Here is a 20655-nt window from a genome sequence, read left to right as displayed (position 1 = left end):
GCAGTGTGGTGACTGTGCCAGGACAGGCCACTGCCAAGTCCCCGAGGATCGACCGCCGTGGGCTCCTGGTAAGGGGGCTGCCCCCACCGAGGCCACCATGCCTGGCCTGGCCCTGGTCCTGGGGGATGGGAGCCAGGCGCCAGGCCAGCACAGGCAGGGCCAGAGCAGGGCCCCTGCAGCTGGGGTCCGGCAGGGACACGGCAGGCGGGCCGGCCTCTGTGGGGACTGGCTGGCAATTAGAACAGAAACGGCCTAAAGAGAGCCAAGTGCCATCAGGGTTAAATGCAGGTGAGTTTATTAGGTTTTCCAAGCAGCTTCTGAGGAGGTGAGACCACTGAGGCTTGCACTGCGGACAGGGACCCCATCCCAAGCCCTGGGCCCCAGGCGGAGTGCGGCTGGGAGCCTGGGCCATCCTCCTGGGCTGAGAGGAGGAAGGGCTGTCCACGCACTCAGGAGTTCCTAAGAGATAGACCTAAGGCGGCTGTGAAGCCTGCAGTGCCCCATAGAGCTGGCTGGCCTGGGGGAGGGGGGACATGTTTGCTCAGCAGCAGGACCCCTGGGCCGAGGTGGGGACGCAACAGGCCGGGCGGGAGCACACGGGGCGGCAGATCAGGGACATGCAGGAGGACGGGCGGCAGCAGCTGGGCTGGCAGGAGGAGGCAGGGCCACAGCAGGAGGAGGTGGACACACAGCAGGCAGGTCTGCACACGGGGCGGCAGATGACGGACACGCAGGAGGAGGGTCTGCAGCAGGATGAGGTGCAGGAGGTGGGCTGGCAGCACGAGGAGGCCCCAGAGCAGACGGGCACACAGCACAGGGGCTTGCAGCAGACAGGTGTGCCGCAGACGGGCACACAGCAAGAGGGCTGGCAGGGGGAGGAGGTGCAGCAGGAGGGCTGGCAGCATGAGGGCATGCAGGAGCTGGTGCAGGAGCTGGTGCAGGCTGACTGGCAGGGGCTGGGCCCACAGGTCACCTGGCAGCAGGGGCTGGACATGCAGCTCACTGGGGTGCAGATGAGGGTCTGGGTGGGGACCAGGGCACAGCAGCTGGGGGTGCAGCAGGAGGGCTGGCAGCAGCTGGGGACACAGCAGGTGGGGGCGCAGCAGGAGGGCTCACAGCAGCTCTCTGGACAGTCATCCACCTGCCAGGAGGAGTCGGTGCAAGAGTCACTGGAACCGGGCAGGCAGGCGCGGTTGCCATAGCTCAGGTTGCTGGAGCAGATGGACAGGGCGGAGGAGGCCATGGTGGGATAGAGGCTGGAGGAGGTGTGAGTGTGTGAGTGTGTGAGGGAGTGGTTGTGAGGTGTGTGAGCTGGAGGAGGTATGAGTGTGTGAGGGAGTGGTTGTGAGGTGTGTGAGCTGCTCAGGGTGGTGGGGCTTTTATATGGCTCAGCGGTGTGTGTTGTCCCATCATGAGGGCACGGAAGAGTCTGCTTCCTTGTTGTTGGAGCAAGTCCCTGAGGACGCTTGTCACAGACCCATGACAGCTCAGCTCCTTGAACCCCAGAGAGGTGGGAGGCCAGGGCCCACAGAGCCGGCTGCAAGGGAGGCCTCCACAGCTGGGCCGACCTAGGCATGGACACGGGAGGGCCAGGTATTCCCCACAGCCCCCCTCTGAGCAGCTTTCTGGGGTTTCTTACTATTATTTCTCAACGCTCAGTGGGATCATAAGCATATTTTATTCTGTTTTATATCCTACTTATTTAGGGGTGTGATTCTTTCCTGAATTCACAGCAATGAGTGGTTTGGGAGCTGTGTTGACTTTTATTGTATTAGCAAATACTTAAATAATAGCTCTTGCCATGCCAGCGTCTATTCTGAGCAACTTAATAAATATTACCTCCACAACCCTCACAACAAACAGCCTTGTGAGGGAGGAGCTGTTGTTATTTCCACTTCACAGATGGGGAAACTGAGGCATGGCTAAGAACTTGCACCAAAGCCACCCTAGCAAGCAGAAGAGCCCAGATCGAAACCCAGTGGCCTGTGTCCTTAACTATAAAAGTCAGAGGGAGCCTGATGCCCACAGGCAGTGGGAGAAGTGAGGGCTGACGAAGTGGACTGGCCTCTCTGAAATGAAAAGCCCAGATTGGCAGGATTGCCAGTGACGGTGGTATGAATATTCCCACCATGGCTGACTTCAAGCCAATAGTGGTTTAATAACTCGCTTGCAAAAGTCTTGACTATTGCACATCTGGTTCTTATAAACCACACTAGAGGCCCGGTGCAAGAAATTCGTGCATGGGGCGGTCCCCTCAGCCTAGCCTGCACCCTCTCCAATCCAGGACATCCCTCTCACAATCCGGAACCACTGGCTCCTAACTGATCCCCCCCCCTCCGCCTGGTTGTGCGCAACTGCCCTCCCTACTGGCCTGGTTGCCCACAACTATCCCCCTCTGCCAGCCTGTTTGCCTCTAACTGCCCCCACTCCCACCGGCTTGGTCACCCCTTACTGCCCCTCCTACTGGCCTGGTTGCCCCCAACTACCCCCTTTTGCAGGTCTGGTTGCCCCTAACTGCCCCCCGCCCCCCCCAGCAGTCTGGTCATCCCCAAGTGCCCCTCCCCCCGCCAGCCTTGTCACCCTACACAGCCTGTTGTTCGGTTGTCTGACCGGTTGTTTTGGTTGTGATGACCCCTGGTTTTTTTTTTTTTTTTTTTTTTTTTTTTTTTTTTTTTTATGTATTAGGATGAACTAGCAAGCTTTGGGGCCAGGGACTTGGATATGAAAACAGTCTCAGATGATGGAGGTCCTGGGCACCTGAAAGGATTCTGAGCCAAGTTTGGGAATGGCCAGTAGGAAGCCCCTGGAATGTGGCCTTAGCATAATGTCCTCAAGGTCTACGAGTCAGGAGTTCTTGTATTTTCATGGTTGAATTATATTCCACTGTACGGCCATCCCCATGGTGTTTACCCATTCCTCCCGATGGACACTTGGGCTGTCTGTACTTCTTGGCTACTGAGAATAAGGTTGCAAGGACAAGCTGAGTCCCCCTTTTCAGTTCTTTTGTGTGTTAACTCAGGAGAGGAATTTCTGGGTCATATGGTAATTCTAGGTTCCTTTCTCTGGTTCCTTTCAACACGTTCTCTCTCGTGAGTGCTCTGGTTTCCGCTGCGTGGACCTCGGCATTTCTTTTTATTCTCACGTGTGTTGTGCTTTGTGACTCGGAGGTACATGTTTTCCTCGTTTCTGGAAAACGATCTACATTCCTGAATGCTGCCTTTCCCCAGGTCTCTCTGGCCTCTTCCTCCAGAATGTCATTTAAGTGAATATTGAACCTTTTCTATCTCCCAAGTCTCTTAGCCACTTTTTAATTTTTAAAAAATATCTTGTTTTTGTATAACATTTTCAGATCAGCATTTGAATTTATGCAAATTCTATGCAGCCTGTCTAATCTTCCATCTCACCCAGCCAGTGGGTTTTATTTCAATGATTTTACATATCTTAGCTTTAGAAGTTGTATTTGATTCTCTCCAGTACCGTATTTTTTGGACCATAAGACGCACTTTTTTCCCCCCCCAGAAGTGGGGGGAAAATGTCCCTGCGTCTTATGGTCCAAATATAGCCTACACATATACTTTAAAAAAAAAGTTTTTTTACTTGCCCCGCTCTGTGTGGTCTCTGTGTGCTTGCCCGGCTCTAAAATGGTTCTAAATGCTGCTGTTTACTTTACAGGGTTGATTACATGTGTTTATGACTGTGATGTTGGGTTTTAATGCACATAAAATATTTTAGGACACTATTTGTTTCAGAATCTTTTTTTCTTCATTTCCCTTCTCTAAAAACTGGTGCGTCTTATGGTCCGGAGCGTCTTATGGTCCGAAAAATACGGTATATCTTTCTAAAGGGTATATCTTGTCCCTTATGCTTCCCATTATATTTTTTGTTCTTAAGCAAACCGATTTACAATTCTGTGATCAAAATTCCCACCACATGGTGTCCTTGGGACCTTGGGGATTCCAGCCATGTCTTCCCCACCAGGCTGGGATTTGGGGCTATGCCTTCTCCATCAGAAAAAGATTAGGGCTGTGTCTCCCTTATTGCATCAATGGCTGGGTAGCATTTCCCTTTCAGGTCTGTTGTTCTTTTTAAAAAATATATATTTTTATTGATTTCAGAGAGGAAGGGAGAAGAAGAGAGATAGAAACATTAATGACGAGAGGGAATCATTGATTGGCTGCCTCCTGCAGGTTGGACTGAAACCACAACCCAGGCATGTGCCCTTGACCGGAATCAAACCTGGGACACTTCGTTCCACAGGCTGAGGCTCTATCCACCGAGCCGAACCGGCTAGGGCACATCTGTTGTTCTTAGGACCCTTGGCTTGTGTGCATACACACTCTCATGTGTTTTGTATTTGGGGTTGTGGGCTCACAGGTGAGGTTCTTGCGTTATGTATGTTAACTCTAAAAAGCTCAGATTGGAGTTGTGCATGCCTCTAGAGCACATGTGTCAAACACAAGGCCCGCGGGCCAAATCCGTCCCACCAGGCCTTGCAATGTGGCCCGCACCGCGCTGTCATCACTGCACTCCACTGCGTTTCCATCACAATGACAGTTTATGACTGTTCAGTAAACCATTCGGCCCGCGATTTAGGCTGGATTTTAGATTTTGGCCCCTTCTCTGATTGAGTTCGACACCCCTAGAGAATGCGTGCCAGGAACTGTGTTCTGCTCCTTCTAAATGGTGTCTGACTGAGCCTGGCAGTCTCCTGAGTCAGTGCCGGGCACATTCTTAGCCGTGCCAGGCGGGGACCCCGAGGTTACGGAGAGGCAGATTGTGCCCCAGGTGGCTATGTAGATGACAGAGCTGCAGTTCACACCCAGCTCCTCCTGACAGCACAGCACTGAGCCCCTGACGAGGCAGATGCCAGTCTCCATGAGGGAAAGGGGAAGGAGAAGGCCAGGAGTCCAACAGTGTGCGAGACACCATGCTAGACTGCAGGCTGAGGGAGGGCCAGGATGACAGACCACCCAGGAGGGCGGGCTCCTCTGTTCCGCTTCAGCTGGACATTCACCTTGACCTATGTGGTCACTGAGAGTCACCTCGCCCCCCACTGGATGGGCCTGGGTTCAGCCGTCCTAGCTCACTGCTGTCTGCCCTGGGCCAGTGCAGAGGTGCGTGGGAAATGTGGTCAGACATGAGGGCCTGGCGTCCTGCTCTTTATCGTTTAGGGAGCCATGGCCGTGAGCATCCCAGCCAGCTGGTGGCAGAGGCCAGCATGCCAGCATGCCAGCGGGAGCTGGCTGAGGAGCCCATCAGTGCTGTGTTCAGAGAATGTGCCACTTCTCTGCCGAAAGCCAGTCGGTGGGAGAAGGGAGCTGCTGGGAGCGGAGGGGGTCATGGTTGGGTTGTCACCACACCCTGTGCTGTCTCAGTGTCCATCTCCCGGGGGTCGCCCTGACCATGAGCGCTCTTTCATAGCTGTGGCCCAGGGCACAGGGCAGGCCAGCAGCCTGCAGGCAGGACAGAGGTGGGCACCAGGCTCTGGCTCACTCACCATCCTCCTGAGGATGGACCAGCCCCAGCCCTTCATCCCAGACCCTCATTTTGGAGGCTGTACCACCCCTTCTCGCCCCAGAGGAGGGTGCTAATGGAGATTTCCAGAGAGAATGCCAGGTGAATCAGTGTCTTAACCAGCCATCGGGTGGTTCCTGGTTCAGTCATCCCGTAGGAGCCATGCAAAGACCGTGATCATTCACCAGAAGACCAGCTATGGTGGCTGGAGAGGATGTCCCCATGCAGGGCACAGCTCGGCTGTCTGACCAGGGAGAGCCGGTGTGCCGGTCACAGCATCAGAAGCAATCAGGGGTGCAGCAGAAGACAGGCAGGCAGGCCATGGAGACACTGGAGGAGGTCTCGAACATGGCGGGCTGGTAGTAGTCCTGGCTGCCAGCAGGCTGGCAGGGGCTGGCCGACCCATCTGCGGGACAGCACAGCACACAAGGGAGGGGGAAGCAGCAGGAGATCCCACAGCCCATGAGAGAGCAGCAGGCAGGGACAGGGACGGAGGGCCAGAGGCAGGGGGTTAGACCTGGGAGCCGCTAGCGTGGCACATGGTGGTGTGGGGCTGGGGTGGAGCTGGCCTGGAGGCTCCTCCCTGGGGGTGGCCTTTATTACCCAGGCCTGGGGTCTTGGCAACCTGTCCACTGTTGGCTGTTATTGCTGATGTCACGTCCCTGTTTCTGTGTTGGGTGCCCCATGAAGCCAGTTCAATAAAGAAAGCCCACGCAGCCGAAACCAGTTTGGTTCAGTGGATAGAGCGTCGACTTGCTGACTGAAGGGTCCCAGATTCGATTCCGGTCAAGGGCATGTACCTTGGTTGCGGGCACATTCCCAGCAGGGGGTGTGCAGGAGGCAGCTGATCGATGTTTCTCTCTCATCAATGTTTCTAGCTCTCTATCCCTCTCTCTTCCATTCCTCTGATTCCATCTTATTCACCCATTCAGTTAATTTTTTTTCATTTGATTTCTTGTTCATTTATTTTGATTTTTAGATTTGATTGTTGAGAGATATGTATTTGTTGCCATTTTATTGTTCATAGTTTTTCTGTCCTTCCCCATCCTCTTCTTCTTTTTTTTCCCCCTCTTCTTAAATAATACCCTCCAACATTTCATATAATATTGGCTTGGTGGTGATGAACTCCTTTAGCTTTTTCTTGTTTGTAAAGCTCTTTATCTGACCCTCAATTCTAAATGAGAACTTTACTGGGTAGAGTAATCTTGGTTGTAGGTCCTTACTAGTCATCACTTTGAATATTTCTTGCTACTACCTTCTGGCCTGCAAAGTTTCTGTTGAGAAGTCAGCTGACAGTCATATGGGTGCTCCCTTGTAGATAACTAACTGCTTTTCTCTTGCTACTTTTAAGATTCTCTCTCTGACTTTTGCTCTTGGCATTTTAATTATGATGTGTCTTGGTTTGAGCCTCTTTGGGTTCCTCTTATTTGGGACTCTCTGTGCTTTCTGGACTTGTAAGCCTATTTCTTTCACCAGGTAGGGGAAGTTTTCTGTCATTATTTCTTCAAATAGGTTTTTAATATCTTGCTCTCTCTCCTTTCCTTTTGGCATCCCCATAATGCGAATGTTGGTACACTTGAGGTTGTCCTAGATGCTTCTTATACTTTCTTCATATTTTTTAATTCTTTTTTCTCTCTCTTTTGATTGAGTGTTTTTTGCTTCCTCATATCCCAAATCATTGATTTGAATCTTAGAATCCTCTACTCTACTGTTGAAGCCATATACATTGTTCTTTATTTCAGTTAGTGTATGCTTAATTTCTGACTGGTCTTCTTTCATGTCTTTGACATTCTCACTAAGATCCTTGAAAGTCTCATGAAGATCCTTGAGTAACCTTATAACCATGGTTTTGAACTTTGTATCCAATAGTTTGCTTGCTTCCATTTCTTTCATTTGTGAGGTTTCTTTGTCTCCTCATTTTGGCTGCTTCACGGTGTTTGTTTCTGTGTATTGGGTAGAGCTACTATATCTCCTGAAATTGGTAGAGTGACCTTGTATGGTAGGTGTCCTGTAGGGCCCATTGGCTCAGTCTCCTCAGTCACCACAGCTGGGCATACTAGATGCACCCCTGCATGGGCTGTGTGCACAGTTTTATTGTTGAGCCTTGATTGCTGTTGGCGTCTCTGGGAGGAGTTGACCTCCAGGCCAATTCGGCTGGGAGGACCAGCTGCAACTACAGTGGGAGAGCTGCTGTGCAGGATTCAAGGCCCAGCTGTGAAGCAAGGCAGGCTGATGCTAGTGCCAGGACTTGGACCTTTTATTGGTAGGTTTGGGGCTGCCACCAGCTGCAACTTGTTTAAGAGATTTTAGCGAAGCCTGAGCCAGGACAGGCTACTCATTCGGAAAAGCTGCTGCATACCACTCGGGTGGGGCTTCAAATTGGATTGGGCAGAACAAGCAGCGTGGGCCACGCTGATACGGCTGCCAGTCAGCCCTGCGACAGAGGAGACCCCAGCGTGGGAACAATGACCCTGCGAGCACCCCTGCCTGGAAGAAAGCCACCCCTGGGTTCCTGCCCAGATGCCAGTTCCTCCCCGTATGTGTCTGGGTTCTCCAGAGCCACCTGGTGCTGGAGCTCAGTGGTGTCGAATCCTGGTAAGTTTGTGCGCCAGCCCTTTAATAGGAACAGCTGGGTCTCCAGCAGCCTCCATGTCTCTCAGCCACAATTCCTGCTGGTTGTTACAGCCTGTACTTATGGGGACTTTTCTTCCAAGCTCTGGGGCCCTGGGATGGGAGTCTGATGTGGAGCTGGGAACCCTTTCCCTTCTCCGGCAGCCTCCACAGAGATAATCTCCCTCCTCATCGAAAAACTGGCACATGTGGGTGCTGTGCCAGCTGTTCAGCTCGGGCTCCCCTCCAACTAGTCTCACTGTGCTTTCTCCTTTACTTCTCTAGTTGTAGGACTTCCATTCAGCCAGCTTTCAGGTGGTTCTGAAGGATGGTTGTTCCGTATTTCAGTTGTAATTTGTGATGTGGTTGTGGGAGGAGGCGAGTACAGGCGTTTACCTATGCTGCTATCTTGGTTCTTATCACACCTGTTATAGCAATTCTTTAGGGTACCCTATAAGACCCAGGGCCCAGGACTGTTTTCCATCCCACTCAGCTGGAGAGAAATTTTTCCTCTGCCCTGTTGACAGTGTCTTGGGTGGCAGCCTTGGGAACGACACCTCCCCCCCCCACTCCACCCACAGAGGACACCCCCATCCACTGAGGACACCCCCGCTTTTAGCTGGGCTTTCCGGAGAGAGCTCTTTGAGGAGGTGTGGCTGTGCTTAGGCAGGTATTCACCTTCAAAGAAGAAACTTTAAGATATGCGAAGGAGAAAAAAGAGGCACACCTGCGTGGAGAAAGCATGGTTTATTTGCCTCAAACCAGGTGGGGTTTCCTGCTGGAGCCCTCAGGGGCTGCCCAGGGCCATGTGGGATCCAGATTGCCCTGCTGCCTTCTGGTCCTGGAGTTCAAAGGGCTTGTCTAACGTGCTTTTCCTCTGCCAGGAGCAGAACCTGGAGGCGCTGGGGACTGGCTGTGGGAGGTGCGGGTGTGGCCCGTCTGCACGGGGAGCAGCTGGGTCGGAGGCTCGTGGTCAGCAGCAGGAAGGGGCACCACCAGAGATGGGTCTTCAGACCAGGGCGGGGCAGGAGGGCTGGGCACACCCAGAGGACTGGCAGGAGGAGGCCACACACACGACCTGGGGCTTGCAGCTCACGGGCAGGCACACGGAGGGCTGGCAGGAGGGAGCCATGCACACAGTAGGTCTGCAGCTCACAGGCCAGCAGGGCACCTGGCACCTCACAGGTACATACACAGCTGGCTTGCAGCTCACGGGCAAGTACATGGAGGACTGGCAGGAGGGGGCCATGCACACAGTGGGCCTGCAGCTCACGGGCAGGCACATGGAGGACTGGCAGGAAGGGGCCATGCACACAGTGGGCCTGCAGCTCACAGGCCAGCAGGACACCTGGCACCTCACGGGTACATACACAGCTGGCTTGCAGCTCACGGGCAGGCACATGGAGGACTGGCAAGGGCTGGGCAAGCAGCAGCCAGCCTGGCCGCCTGTGTAGGAGCTGGTGTCGCACATGTTGTCGAGGGCTGGCTGGGTGGGAGTGAGGGCGGAGATGTCTGCGGACTCCTTCCTTGGAGGCCTTTATACCCAGGCTTTATACCCTGCAATACAGAAGCACGACTGTTGACTTCCTCCTACTTCCCCACGGCTGCTTCCTCCGTGTTTCCAGCACCTTCTTTCCTGGGACGCGCGCTCCTGTGTGAGGCTCCACGTAAACAAGCTTGGCTCCGAGGCCGGGCCCCTCTGTAAACAGGGAGTTCTGGTTTGACCACGTGGGCGCCGGAGGTTCCTCCAGGCCATTCCTGTGCACCGAGAGCCTGGCTTGCTCAGAGAACCGTGTCCTTCTGGCCGCTGGTGTCTCCTGCCCTCAGAGAAGACTGAGGCAGTCGTGCAGGCTGAGCGTGTGTCCCGCACAGGAAGCCTTAAAGCAGCTCTGCAAGCTGCAGTCTGCAAGAAGGAGCTGGCTGCTGCCCGTGTGTGGATAAAAGCTTGTGGACGCAGCCACGTTCGTGTCCCCGCGTCTGTCTGGGGCTGCTGAGGCTCAAGCCGCTGAGCAGTTCGGGAGAGACCTGGTGTCAGCAAAGCCCCAAATGCTCACCATCTGCCCTTTGCAGAGAGTTTGCCCAAGATCTAGGCAGAAATTGACTTGTTTGTGCGACAAGTAGCCCACCCCACATGCAGGCTGGGGAGCCACCTGGCCTCGGAGCCTTCCAGGGCAAGGAGTAAAGAAGCAGGTGGAGAAATTCATGCACAAAGTAATTCCCGGAGTAGAACGGGCAGCAGACAGGGAGTGAGGGGGCTGGTGGGTGGCTGGGCCTCCATGAGGAGGCGATGTTGAGCTGCAGTGGGTGATGTGAAGGGCAGTGCCCCAGGCAGAGTGTGAGGGCACTGCTGCGGAAATGGGCGTGCTTGGGGAGTGATGGGGAGTCCCAGAGTCTGAGGTGCTAGGGCACAGGTGCAGGTGGACCGATTTAAGGCATGCCACCCAAGCTGATGGAGAAGAAAGAGTTGGTGAACTCGAAGACACTCATTAGAAAGTCTCTAATCTGAAGAAGAGGGAAAAGAACTAAGAAAAGGGCCTCTGAGAGAACGTAAAAAACAAACAAACAAACAAACAAAAAACACACACAAAAAACAAAAACACAACTAACATAGAAGTACTTTTAACCCAAGGGGAGAATGCCATTGAGACATATGGATGTCTTGAAGAAATATAGACAAAATCCCCAAATTTGATGTAAAAAACCTAACTCATAGATCGGAGAACCTCAGAACCTCAAAGCCCCAGCGTTTCTTGGCACAATGGACTCCAGAGTGAAACAGCTATTTTGCACGCCTGCTTCTCTGTCTGCGGCGACGGGGCGGGCACACGTCACCCATTCTGGAATAGTGCAGATGGATAAGTCATCAATTATGCGACAGTTCGTGTAAAACACAGCACAGACCTGGCACCAAGCCAGACCCGTTACTGTTGTTACTGGGGTGACGTGGTCCTCATGCTCCCACTGGGGAGCCCAGCAGCATTGGGGAGACAGCTGAATCACTGAGTTTCCAGATCTAAACGGGGGACCCCCAGTGCAGCAGTGACTGTGCTTACGTGGACAGAGGACAGTATTTAAAATTGGGGAGGACCTTGGAAATCATTGCTGGGTCCCCTATCCCCTAACCATGGCCCTTCACTATCCAATCTGGGCTCTGGTTCCAGAAATCATAGGGCCACCGGGATTTCCTGAACCGGTGGGGTCACTTCCACCAGGAAGAGGCACACGAAGCGGGAAGAGGAGGAGGACCCGGGAAGGCAGCCATGAGGAAGGCACTGTGCGGCTGGTTGCAGGGACACTGCAGCCTGGTGTAAAGGTTGCTCTGGGAACGAGCCTGCAGACCAGCCCTGCCCTCTGCTCTGACCCCACTCCAGCCCCATGCCACCATGTGCCACACCAGCTGCTCCACCAGTCCCTGGGCTGAGTTGCTGCCATTGGCCTGCCCCTGGGCTGCGGGAGCGCCCTCTGCTGTGCCCCCCATGCCACTCTGCTGTGCCTGCCAGTGTGCAGCTCAGCCACCTCCTGCCAAGGGGCCTGCAGCTGCCTGTCCCCGTGTTGCCCAGTAGCCCTCTGCCTAAAACCTGGCCAGCGGTGTGCCCAGCCCCTGCCAGGTGACCTGCTGCATGTCCCTGGGCCTCCAGGCAGCCTTCTTTGTGCCCATGAGCTGCAGGCCCCCTCCTGCCAGCCCTCTGGATGCAGCCAGCCGTCCTGTCACACCCTCATCTGTAGGCAGGTCCCCCCAGGACACCTTCTGGCCCCTGAGCCTTTGGCTTCCCAGGACCCTCCTCCTGGGGTCAGGAGCCTCCACTTCAGACCTCCTGGGTCCCACCAGATCACTTTGTAGTGCGGCCACTGGATTCCAGCGAGCCAGGCTGAGGGACTTGCCCCCAGTTCATCCCAGCGGCAGGTGCCACAGGGTCCAGGCCCTGCATCCTCCGGCATCCAAGGCCTAACAAATATCAGAGTGGATGCTCGCCCGAGTGTGGCCATGTCCCTCCTTCAGTTCCCTAAACTGCTTCTGGGTGTGGTTTCGGTTCGCGACCCACAGGTTGAGAACCCCTAGAAGGGTCATCTAAGACCATCAGAAAACACAGATATTTACATTACGATTCATAACAGTAGCAAAATTACAATTATGAAGTAGCAACGAAAATAATTTTATGGTTGTGGGTCACCACAACATGAAGAACTTTATTAAAGGCTCGCGACATTAGGAAGGTTGAGAACCACCACTTTAAGGTATTACAAATGTGTCCTTATCTCCCCATTGTCCCCCCATCCCTCCAGGCCTGCCCTCAACCCCTCTGTCAGCGTCCATTGGTTATTCTTATATGAACGCATATAAGTCCTTTGGTTGATCTCTCCCCCTTATCCCCACCCTCCCCTACCTTCCCTCTGAGGTTTGAGCATCTGATTGATGCTTCTCTTTCTCTAGATCTGTTTTTGTTCATTGGTTTATGTTGTTCATTATATTCCACAAATGAGTGAGATCATGTGATATTTATCTTTCTCTAGATCTGTTTTTGTTCATTGGTTTATGTTGTTCATTATATTCCACAAATGAGTGAGATCATGTGATATTTATCTTTCTCTGACTGACTTATTTGGCTTAGCATAATGCTCTCTAGGTCCATCCAGGCTGTTGCAAATGGTAGGAGTTCCTTACTTTTTATAGCGTAGTATTCCATTGTGTAGATGTGCCAAAGTTTTCTAATCCACTCATCTGCTGATGGTCACTTAGGCTGATTCCAAATCTTAGCTATGGTGAATTGTGCTGCTATGAACATAGGGGTGCATATGTCCTTTCTGATTGGTGTTTCTGGTCTCTTGGGATATATTCCTAGAAGTGGGATCACTGGGTCAAATGGGAGTTCCATTTTTAGTTTTTTTTTTTAGGTTTTTTTAAAAAATATATTTTATTGATTTTTTACAGAGAGGAAGGGAGAGAGATAGAGAGCTAGAAGCGTCGATGAGAGAGAAACATTGACCAGCTGCCTCTTGCACACCCCCTACCGGGGATATGCCCGCAACCAATGTACATGCCCTTAACTGGAATCGAACCTGGGACCTTTTAGTCCGCAGACCGATGCTCTATCCACTGAGCCAAACTGGCTTCGGCCATTTTTAGTTTTTTAAGGGAACTCCATACTGTTCTCCACAGTAGCTGCACCAGTCTGAATTCCCACCAGCAGTGCACGAGGGTTCCTTTTTCTCTGCATCCTCGCCAGCACTTGTCGTTAGTTGACTTCTTGATGATAGTCATTCTGACAGGTGTGAGATGGTACCTCACTGTTGTTTTGGGTACCTCGCAGATGATTAGTGACTTGGAGCATGTTTTCATATGTCTCTTGGCCTTCCTTCTGTCTTCTTTAGTAAAGTATCTACTTAGGTCCATTGCCCATTTTTTGATTGGGTTGTTTGTCTTCTGAAATCAATAAAAATATTTTTAAAAATTAAAAAAAGAGAAAAATATGGCTCCTTCTCCCAGTCAGCAGAGAGGGCTTGCTGGGCAACTTCTGTGGTCCCCAGAGATGTCCTCATCCTAATCCCAGAACCTGTGACTATGATGCTCGCAGGCAAAGTGACTTGAAGATGGGAGCCAATGAAGGGCTTTGTGATGGGAGATGATCCTAGGTCACCAAGGGGCCCCAATGTCATTACAGGGACTTATGAGGGGGCAGGGGACTGGGCTACAGAAGAGGATGCCCTGGGATGATGGAAGCGAGACGCTAGGCTGCCTAGACGCTTAGAGCATGCAAATATGGAATGTGGCGGGGACCTCTGGGAGCTGAAGGGGACCAGGGACAGATTCTTCTCTGGAGCCTCCAGTAGGTTCCAGTCCTGCCCACACGTTGAATTCAGCTCAGAGAGACCCATGGCAGGCCCTGGACCCAGAGCTGTGAGGCTATAGATTTGTGTCGTTGTAGCCACTGGGCTCTTGTTCTGGCCGCAGGGTAGACCCACCTTTGGCGCACAGTCTCCGTGTCCACTCTTCCTCCACGATGCCGGTGGCTGCGGTGTGACGGGAGGGGCGGGAGAGGCAGGGGAGGAGCAGGCGGTGTCCGGGGCAGGGTGCCGCTGGCTTCCCTTCGCCTGCTGCGGGGACTTGGAGCCCTCTTTCCTCCAGGGCTCCTCCCACTGAGCCTCTGTCCCTTGCCCACCTGCCAGGGAGGAGGCCCCACTCCAGGTGATTCGTTCCCTTCTTAGGTGCTTAGCAGCAGGGCCCCTGTTCAGGGCTGTCCTCCTCCAGGCTCTCCCTTGGCCTGTGTGTCCACCCTGTCCTGGTCCCCAGGTCATCCGGACGGTGGGGACTCTCCGGCAGCATCACCCTTAGTCCTTCCGCCCATGGAGCCTCCAGCACAGATGCTGGCTGTGTCTGCCCCAGGCTGTGGCGGTCCCCCTGTAGGGGACACTGTCACACAGCGCCCACCCAACAGGGTGTCTGCTGCTCCCAGCTCCCCTTCGCCTGGACGGGCAGGGGCCCACGTCCACTCAGGGTCCATGCCTCCAGCACCCACACCCGCCTCCTGGCCCAGCCTTGGAGGGCTGCCCACTGCGGGCAGGGTGGGCCGCTGGGTCAGGAAGGGAGAGGAGCGTGCAGGTGGCTCCCTTTCAGATCTCTGAACATGGGGTGGAGAGCACATCTTTATTGTCTGGCTCCTGCCAGGCGGAGTACCAGAGCCCAGGTTGGGAGTGGCCCAGGGGGCCCGGAAAGGAGAAAGCAAACACATTTCCCGGCACAAACGTTTTATTGATTTAGCAATTGGCTCTTGTCATGTGGAAAGCACACTACCAGGCCTGCAGAGGAGGCTCTGGGGCCCCAAGTCCACCCCAGTGAGGGGTTTGTGGGTCATCTCTCCTCAAAAAGGGATGGGGGCACGTTCACTTCTGCATTAGGCAATGACTGTGGGACCACCGACGGGAGAGGGGAGGGCTGGCACCAGCAGAGGGTGGAGGGGGAGGGCTGGCACCAGCAGAGGGTGGAAGGGAGGAGGGCTGGTACCAGTAGGAGGGCTCTGGGGAGAGGAAAACTGTGCTCAGGAGCAAGGACAGCAGCCGAGAGGCAGAAGATGGAGCTGCTCAGCAGCAGGCTGGGCGGGAGCACACGGGGCTGCAGAGCAGGGACGTGCAGGAGGACGGGCGGCAGCAGCTGGGCTGGCAGGAGGAGGTGGGGCCACAGCAGGAGGAGGTGGGCACACAGCAGGCAGGCCTGCACACAGGGCGGCAGATGAGGGACACGCAGGAGGAGGGTCTGCAGCAGGATGAGGTGCAGCAGCTGGGCTGGCATGAGAAGGCAGGGCCACAGCAGGAGGAGGCAGGGCCACAGCAGGAGGAGGTGGGCACACAGCAGGCAGGTCTGCACACGGGGCGGCAAATGAGGGACACGCAGGAGGAGGGTCTGTAGCAGGATGAGGTGCAGGAGGTGGGCTGGTAGCAGGAGGAGGCCCCAGAGCAGACGGGCTCACAGCACAGGGACTTGCAGCAGACGGGTGTGCAGCAGACAGGTTTGCAACACACTGGCTTATAGCAGATGGGCACACAGCAGGCCTGCTGGCAGGGGGAGGAGGTGCAGCAGGAGGGCTGGCAGCTAGACTGCTGGCAGCATGAGGGCATGCAGGAGCTGGTGCAGGTTGATTGGCAGGGGCTGGACATGCAGTTCACTGGGGTGCAGATGAGGGTCTGGGTGGGGACCAGGGCACAGCAGCTGGGGGTGCAGCAGCTGGGGACACAGCAGGAAGGCTGGCAGCAGCTGGGAACACAGCAGCTGGAGGTGCAGCAGGAGGGCTCACAGCAGCTCTCTGGACAGTCGTCCACCTGCCAGGAGGAGTCGGTGCAAGAGTCACTGGACCCGGGCAGGCAGGCGCGGTTGCCATAGCTCAGGTTGCTGGAGCAGGCGGACAGGGTGGAGGCGGCCATGGTAGATGGTGCGGCTGAGGTGAGCTGGGAGGAGGTGTGAGAGTGGGTGAAGGTGAGTGAGTGTGCGAGGTGCTGGAACTGTCCAGCTTTTATACCCCTCCCTGGATGCCTGTGTTGTCCCAGCAGGAGGCTCCCCACGCCCTCCCTTCCTTGTTGGTGTTTGCACTGTGAGCACCTTCATTATGGTCGGTCCTCTGTCATGAGATGTCCTTGCTCAGATCATAAATATTTGCCTGTCCTGGACAGGGCTGGTTTCCCTGGCCTGAGTCTGACCTCTGCAGGAATACCTGGAAGGAAGCCACAGCTTCTCCTTGGCTGACCCTTTGGTTTCCACCTGGAGGGCACCTGGTGGCAGCTGGGCCCTGGGGCCACACTTGGTGTGGGCTCAGCCTTTGGTGCCCTCAGCAGGGCTGGAGGCCTGGCCTGTGACTGGAAAAGAAGTGGAAAAGTCCTGGCCTTTTCTGAGGGAAAGGCGATGTGAGGGCAGGCCCTTCCTGGGTGTCGGCCGAGGGCTGAGGGCTGCGAGGGTGAGGAGGCTGAGGACGGGGAAGGACCTCCTGTCTCCGAGGAGAGGCAACTTCCAGCATGCCTGGCCCGAGTTTATTGAGCTTCTTGGATGCAGAGTCCTATGTTTCATCAAATTTGGGAAGTTTTTGGCCATTACTTATTTATTTTTTAAATCATCACTCAAGTTTTATTAACTTTTAGAGAGAGAGGAAGAGAGAGAAACATTGATATGCGAGAGAAACATTGATTGATTGTCTCTCATACATGCCCTGAGCAGGGATCAAACCTGCAGTCTAAGTATGTGCCCTGATTGGAAGTCAAACCTGCACCTTTTGGTGCATGGTTCCTACCAACTGAGCCATTCAGCCAGGGCTTGGCCACTATTTCTTACAATTTTTTTCTGCTCTTTTCTCTCCCACATCTTCCTGGGACTCCATTTTGTATATGTTGTTGTGCTTGATGGTGTCCCACAGGTGCCTTAATCTCTATTCGTTTATCCTCATTTCATTTATTCTATCCGCTCCTCAGACTACAGTATTTCAGCTGACCTATCTTCACTCTCTCTAACTCTTTCTTCTGCCTGCTCAAATGTGCTATTCAGACCTGCTAGTGAAGTTTTTGTTTCAGTTATTGTACTTTTCAACTCTGAATTTTCATTTGGTTTCTTTTTATATTTCTGTCTCTTTATTGATACACTATATTTGGTTAGACATAATTCTCTTGGTTTCTCTTAACTCTTTGTCCATGGTTTTCATGGACTCTTAGAGTATATTAATAAAGTTGACGTAAAGGCTTTGTCTAGTAAGTTGAATTTCTGGACTTTACTTGTAATTTTTTTAAAAACATTTTGAGTATGATAATGTGACTAGAGGCCTGGTACACGGATTTGTGGAGGACACCAGTGAGGTCTCTAAGCCTGGCCTGCACCCTCTTGCAATCCAGGACTCCTTGGAGGATGTCGGAGAGCCGGTTTTGGCCCAATCCCCACAGGCCAGGACAAGGCACCCCGCTGATGCACAAATCTATGCACCAGGCCTCTAGTAAGCATATAAGATCTTTGTATAATCTCTTTCCCCCTTCCCTCTTCCCCTTTCCCTCTAAAATTCATCAGCCTGTTCCATGTTTTCATGCCTGTGGTTTCTGCTCTTGCATTAACTGCCTGCTCCCTGGTGTCAGTGTGCTTCATAGCTACTGGTGGGTTGGCTGGTCACTTAGGCATATATATATATATATATATATATATAGTCTAGAGACCTGCTGCATGAAGATTCATGCAAGAATGGGCCTTCCTTCCCCTGGCTGCTGGCACCGCCTTCGCTCTGGCCCAGCACCACCTTTCTGCCTTTGCTCTGACCTGGAGCCTCCTTTCCGCCTTCCCATGCTGCCCAGAGGCCCGGAGCTGCTGGGGCGATAAGAATGCCTGTGTTGTCACCATGGCGATGACACAAGTGTCTTGCCCACTTGGTGTCTGTGTATGCAAATTAACCCACCATCTTTGGCAGGCTAATTTGCATATCCACTACTGATTGGCTGGTGGGTGTCACAAAGGTACAATTTTCATCTTTCTCTTTTACTAGTACTGTAGATAATTGACATCATATTCTCTTCCCTCCATATAGTATGCTGTTGCTGATTGTTGTGGCTTTTTATTTGTTTAGCAACTCTTTTAAGCTATTTTGTAGTGACTGTACTCTTTGTCATGTGTGGTCTCTGTTAGTAGTCAGATAGTAATTTGACAGATAGCTCCTTAAACACCTGGATCTCCCCAATTTTATTTCCCCCTCATCTATTTAGCTGGGCTCTGTTGGAGCATGCCTTCAACCCTCAGCTGGATAATTCTGCCTTCACCTTCACTTCCTGCTTGCTCAGAGCTTGAAGTGCAGTCAGAGGTGGGCATTTAAGGCCTTCTCAGGTCTTTTCTGAGCACGCACCCCCTCGTATGTACATACGGAGCTTCTTGACTCCCAGGAAATGGTGGAAGCTTTGAAAACCTTATTCTTGAAAGCATCCCATTCCCCAGCTTGTCATTCTGGGCTCATCGGGGTGTCTTCTGTTTGCCACAGCTGATAGTCTTCCCTCGGGTGCCTTAGCTTGTTTATTTGACAAACACTGCCCATGCACATGCCTCTATGCCTTGAGGAAGTTCTGCGTTGGGAGAAATAAAGGCCAGCCCTGTGTGTGAGTCCTTCAACAAGACACCTGGAAGGTTAAAACAAACAGCCATGCTTCCTTTAGGACAGGTCTGCTGTGCTCCCTCCAGCACCAGGCCTCACTGGGAGCAGCACAGGCCGCTGAAGTCAGACTGCTGCTGAGCGGGGATGGGGAGGCACAAGGGGCTGCTAACCCGCTGCAAAGTAGTTCCATGTGGCTGCTCCTGCTTTTTTTTCTTGACAAAGCATTTCCTTGGCTGTTTTAAACCTTTGACCATTTTCCAGAAGTTAGATACAGCTGATTCTGTCAGCTTTGCCAATGCTGCCGCCCCCCCCCCCATCTGCAGTGTTTTGAGGAGGGGAGCTTAGAGTTCCCTATTTTCTGTTTTCTGATATTTTAGTGGGCTCAATTTTGAAAAGTCCTTAGAAGGGCTTTTGTCAGTATCTCCCAGAATTTAAAATTGGCAAACATTCAGACCTAGAAATGCCATGTCAAGGAATGTAAGCGCCATGAAAATGTGCACTAGCGCACATGGGCATAGGTGAGGACCCTCACAGTGGTGTTTGTAATATTCAAGACTAGACAGTCTTTACATTCCCGTCCATCTGGTACGATACATGAATTGATAATGCTGTGTCCACACTTTGGGAGGATGTACACCTTGGCAAAGAAATGAGAAAATATTTTTCTTGTCAAACTGGCAAAGGTAGAGAAATGTGAGCCTCCATGTTGCAAATCTGTGCTATTTAAAAAAAAATTAATCCTCAACTGAGCATATGTCTATTGATTTTTAGAGAGAGTAAAGAAGAGAAGGAAAGGGAGAGAGAAAGAGAGAAACATCGATCAGTTGCCTCCTATATGTGCCCCAACTGCTGATCAAATCTGCACCTAGGTATGTGCCCTGATGGGGAATTAAACCCACAACCTTCTGTGTAGGGAGCGACACTCACCCAACTGAGTCACCAGCCAGGACAACCTGTGCTATTATTGTTCAGACCCAGGACCCCTTGTGGGCAGTGTGGTGACTTCACATCACCAGTGTCTGCACGCTTTGCTCTGCAGTCCTAGTTCCGGGAGTCTGTCCTCAGATTTGCTCAATAATGTGTGAACCTGCATCTGGCTACATCTGGACACACATGTTCACATCTACTTCCTACTTCACGGTTTGGACTCGCTCCCACACATTCTGGGCTTTCCATACCATTATTGCCCCTCCCCCCTCATCTTCCCTTTCCCGCCTGCCCTCCCTCAGCCCAGCCCAGCAGGTGGAGCTCTGAGGACTGCATGTGGTCTCTGCCCTCTGTGTCCCAGTAGCTGGCTCATGTGGGGACACAGGATGTGTGTCCCAGTGTCTATGACTGTGTGTGAGTTCTTGGGGTGCCCAGCCATCCTAAGAGGCCAGTCTGGGTGCTAGGCCAGGCAGTGCCCACAGGCTTGGGCCCGGAACAAAGCTAGGACCCCGCAGGACCTGTGATGGTGGTCAAACAGCTGAATGGTGGCATGAAGGGGACATGAGCTTCCAGGTGTCACGTGCAAAAGCCCCTCAAATTTCCCTAAACTGGTGATATCACGACAGCCGAGGGCACAGGCCTCACCACTGCCCGCACACCCCCAGATGTGTGCAGTCATCATGTAGGGCCAGTGAGGGGAGCAGAGTTTTTATTGGTGCTCAGAGGTTGAGCGACACTGCTTTGTGCGGGACCAGGGTCAGGCAGGCCCCATCCCTGACCAAAGAAGGGCAATGGCCTTTAGCCAGGAAGCATGGTGTGGCGCAGCCAGGGCACCCAGGGCCATCCGCGGCCAGGAGAGGAGCTTCGTGAGCTTCCAGCCCACCCTGGGCTGGGCTAGAGGATCTCAGCCCAGGCTGAGCTGAGCCACACCCAGCGGGGGTGAGCCACAGAAGCCGGAGGTCACCAGCTTCCAGGGGCTTCTAGGTGCTGGAGAGGCAGACTCCCTGGA

At 53.3% G+C, this 20655-nt stretch overlaps 4 protein-coding genes across 6 annotated transcripts in view; 1 reads left to right on the top strand and 3 right to left on the bottom strand.

The window, feature by feature from the left end:
• TSPEAR (thrombospondin type laminin G domain and EAR repeats) overlaps positions 1-20655 on the top strand; it is a 121691-nt gene that overhangs the window by 12588 nt on the left and 88448 nt on the right. The gene's annotated exons all lie outside the window — the stretch shown is intronic.
• On the bottom strand, positions 542-1264 carry LOC118723225 (keratin-associated protein 10-3-like). Its single transcript, XM_036445365.2, has one exon. It carries the CDS (start codon positions 1241-1243, stop codon positions 542-544), a length of 702 nt encoding a protein of 233 aa, XP_036301258.1. The 5' UTR covers positions 1244-1264.
• Positions 9134-9595, bottom strand: LOC118723237 (keratin-associated protein 12-1-like). Of its 2 annotated transcripts, XM_036445388.1 has the most exons (3): positions 9480-9595; positions 9296-9332; positions 9134-9238 (listed from the first exon to the last, which is right to left on the bottom strand). In XM_036445388.1, exons 1-3 carry the CDS (start codon positions 9593-9595, stop codon positions 9134-9136), a joined length of 258 nt encoding a protein of 85 aa, XP_036301281.1. The 2 variants fall into 2 exon arrangements, with proteins under 2 accessions (XP_036301281.1, XP_036301280.1); XM_036445387.1 differs by having other exon boundaries at positions 9134-9415; positions 9473-9595.
• On the bottom strand, positions 15165-16073 carry LOC118723227 (keratin-associated protein 10-3-like). Of its 2 annotated transcripts, none has more exons than XM_036445370.2 (2): positions 15599-16073; positions 15165-15478 (listed from the first exon to the last, which is right to left on the bottom strand). In XM_036445370.2, exons 1-2 carry the CDS (start codon positions 16036-16038, stop codon positions 15202-15204), a joined length of 717 nt encoding a protein of 238 aa, XP_036301263.1. In that variant the 5' UTR covers positions 16039-16073; the 3' UTR covers positions 15165-15201. The 2 variants fall into 2 exon arrangements, with proteins under 2 accessions (XP_036301263.1, XP_036301262.1); XM_036445369.2 differs by having other exon boundaries at positions 15165-15827; positions 15903-16073.

This window comes from Pipistrellus kuhlii, unplaced genomic scaffold (assembly GCF_014108245.1).
Source record: "Pipistrellus kuhlii isolate mPipKuh1 unplaced genomic scaffold, mPipKuh1.p scaffold_m20_p_2, whole genome shotgun sequence".
Classification (NCBI taxonomy): Eukaryota; Metazoa; Chordata; class Mammalia; order Chiroptera; family Vespertilionidae; genus Pipistrellus; species Pipistrellus kuhlii.
Note: the sequence above shows the minus strand (reverse complement) of the source record. Positions and strands in the feature narration are given on the sequence as shown.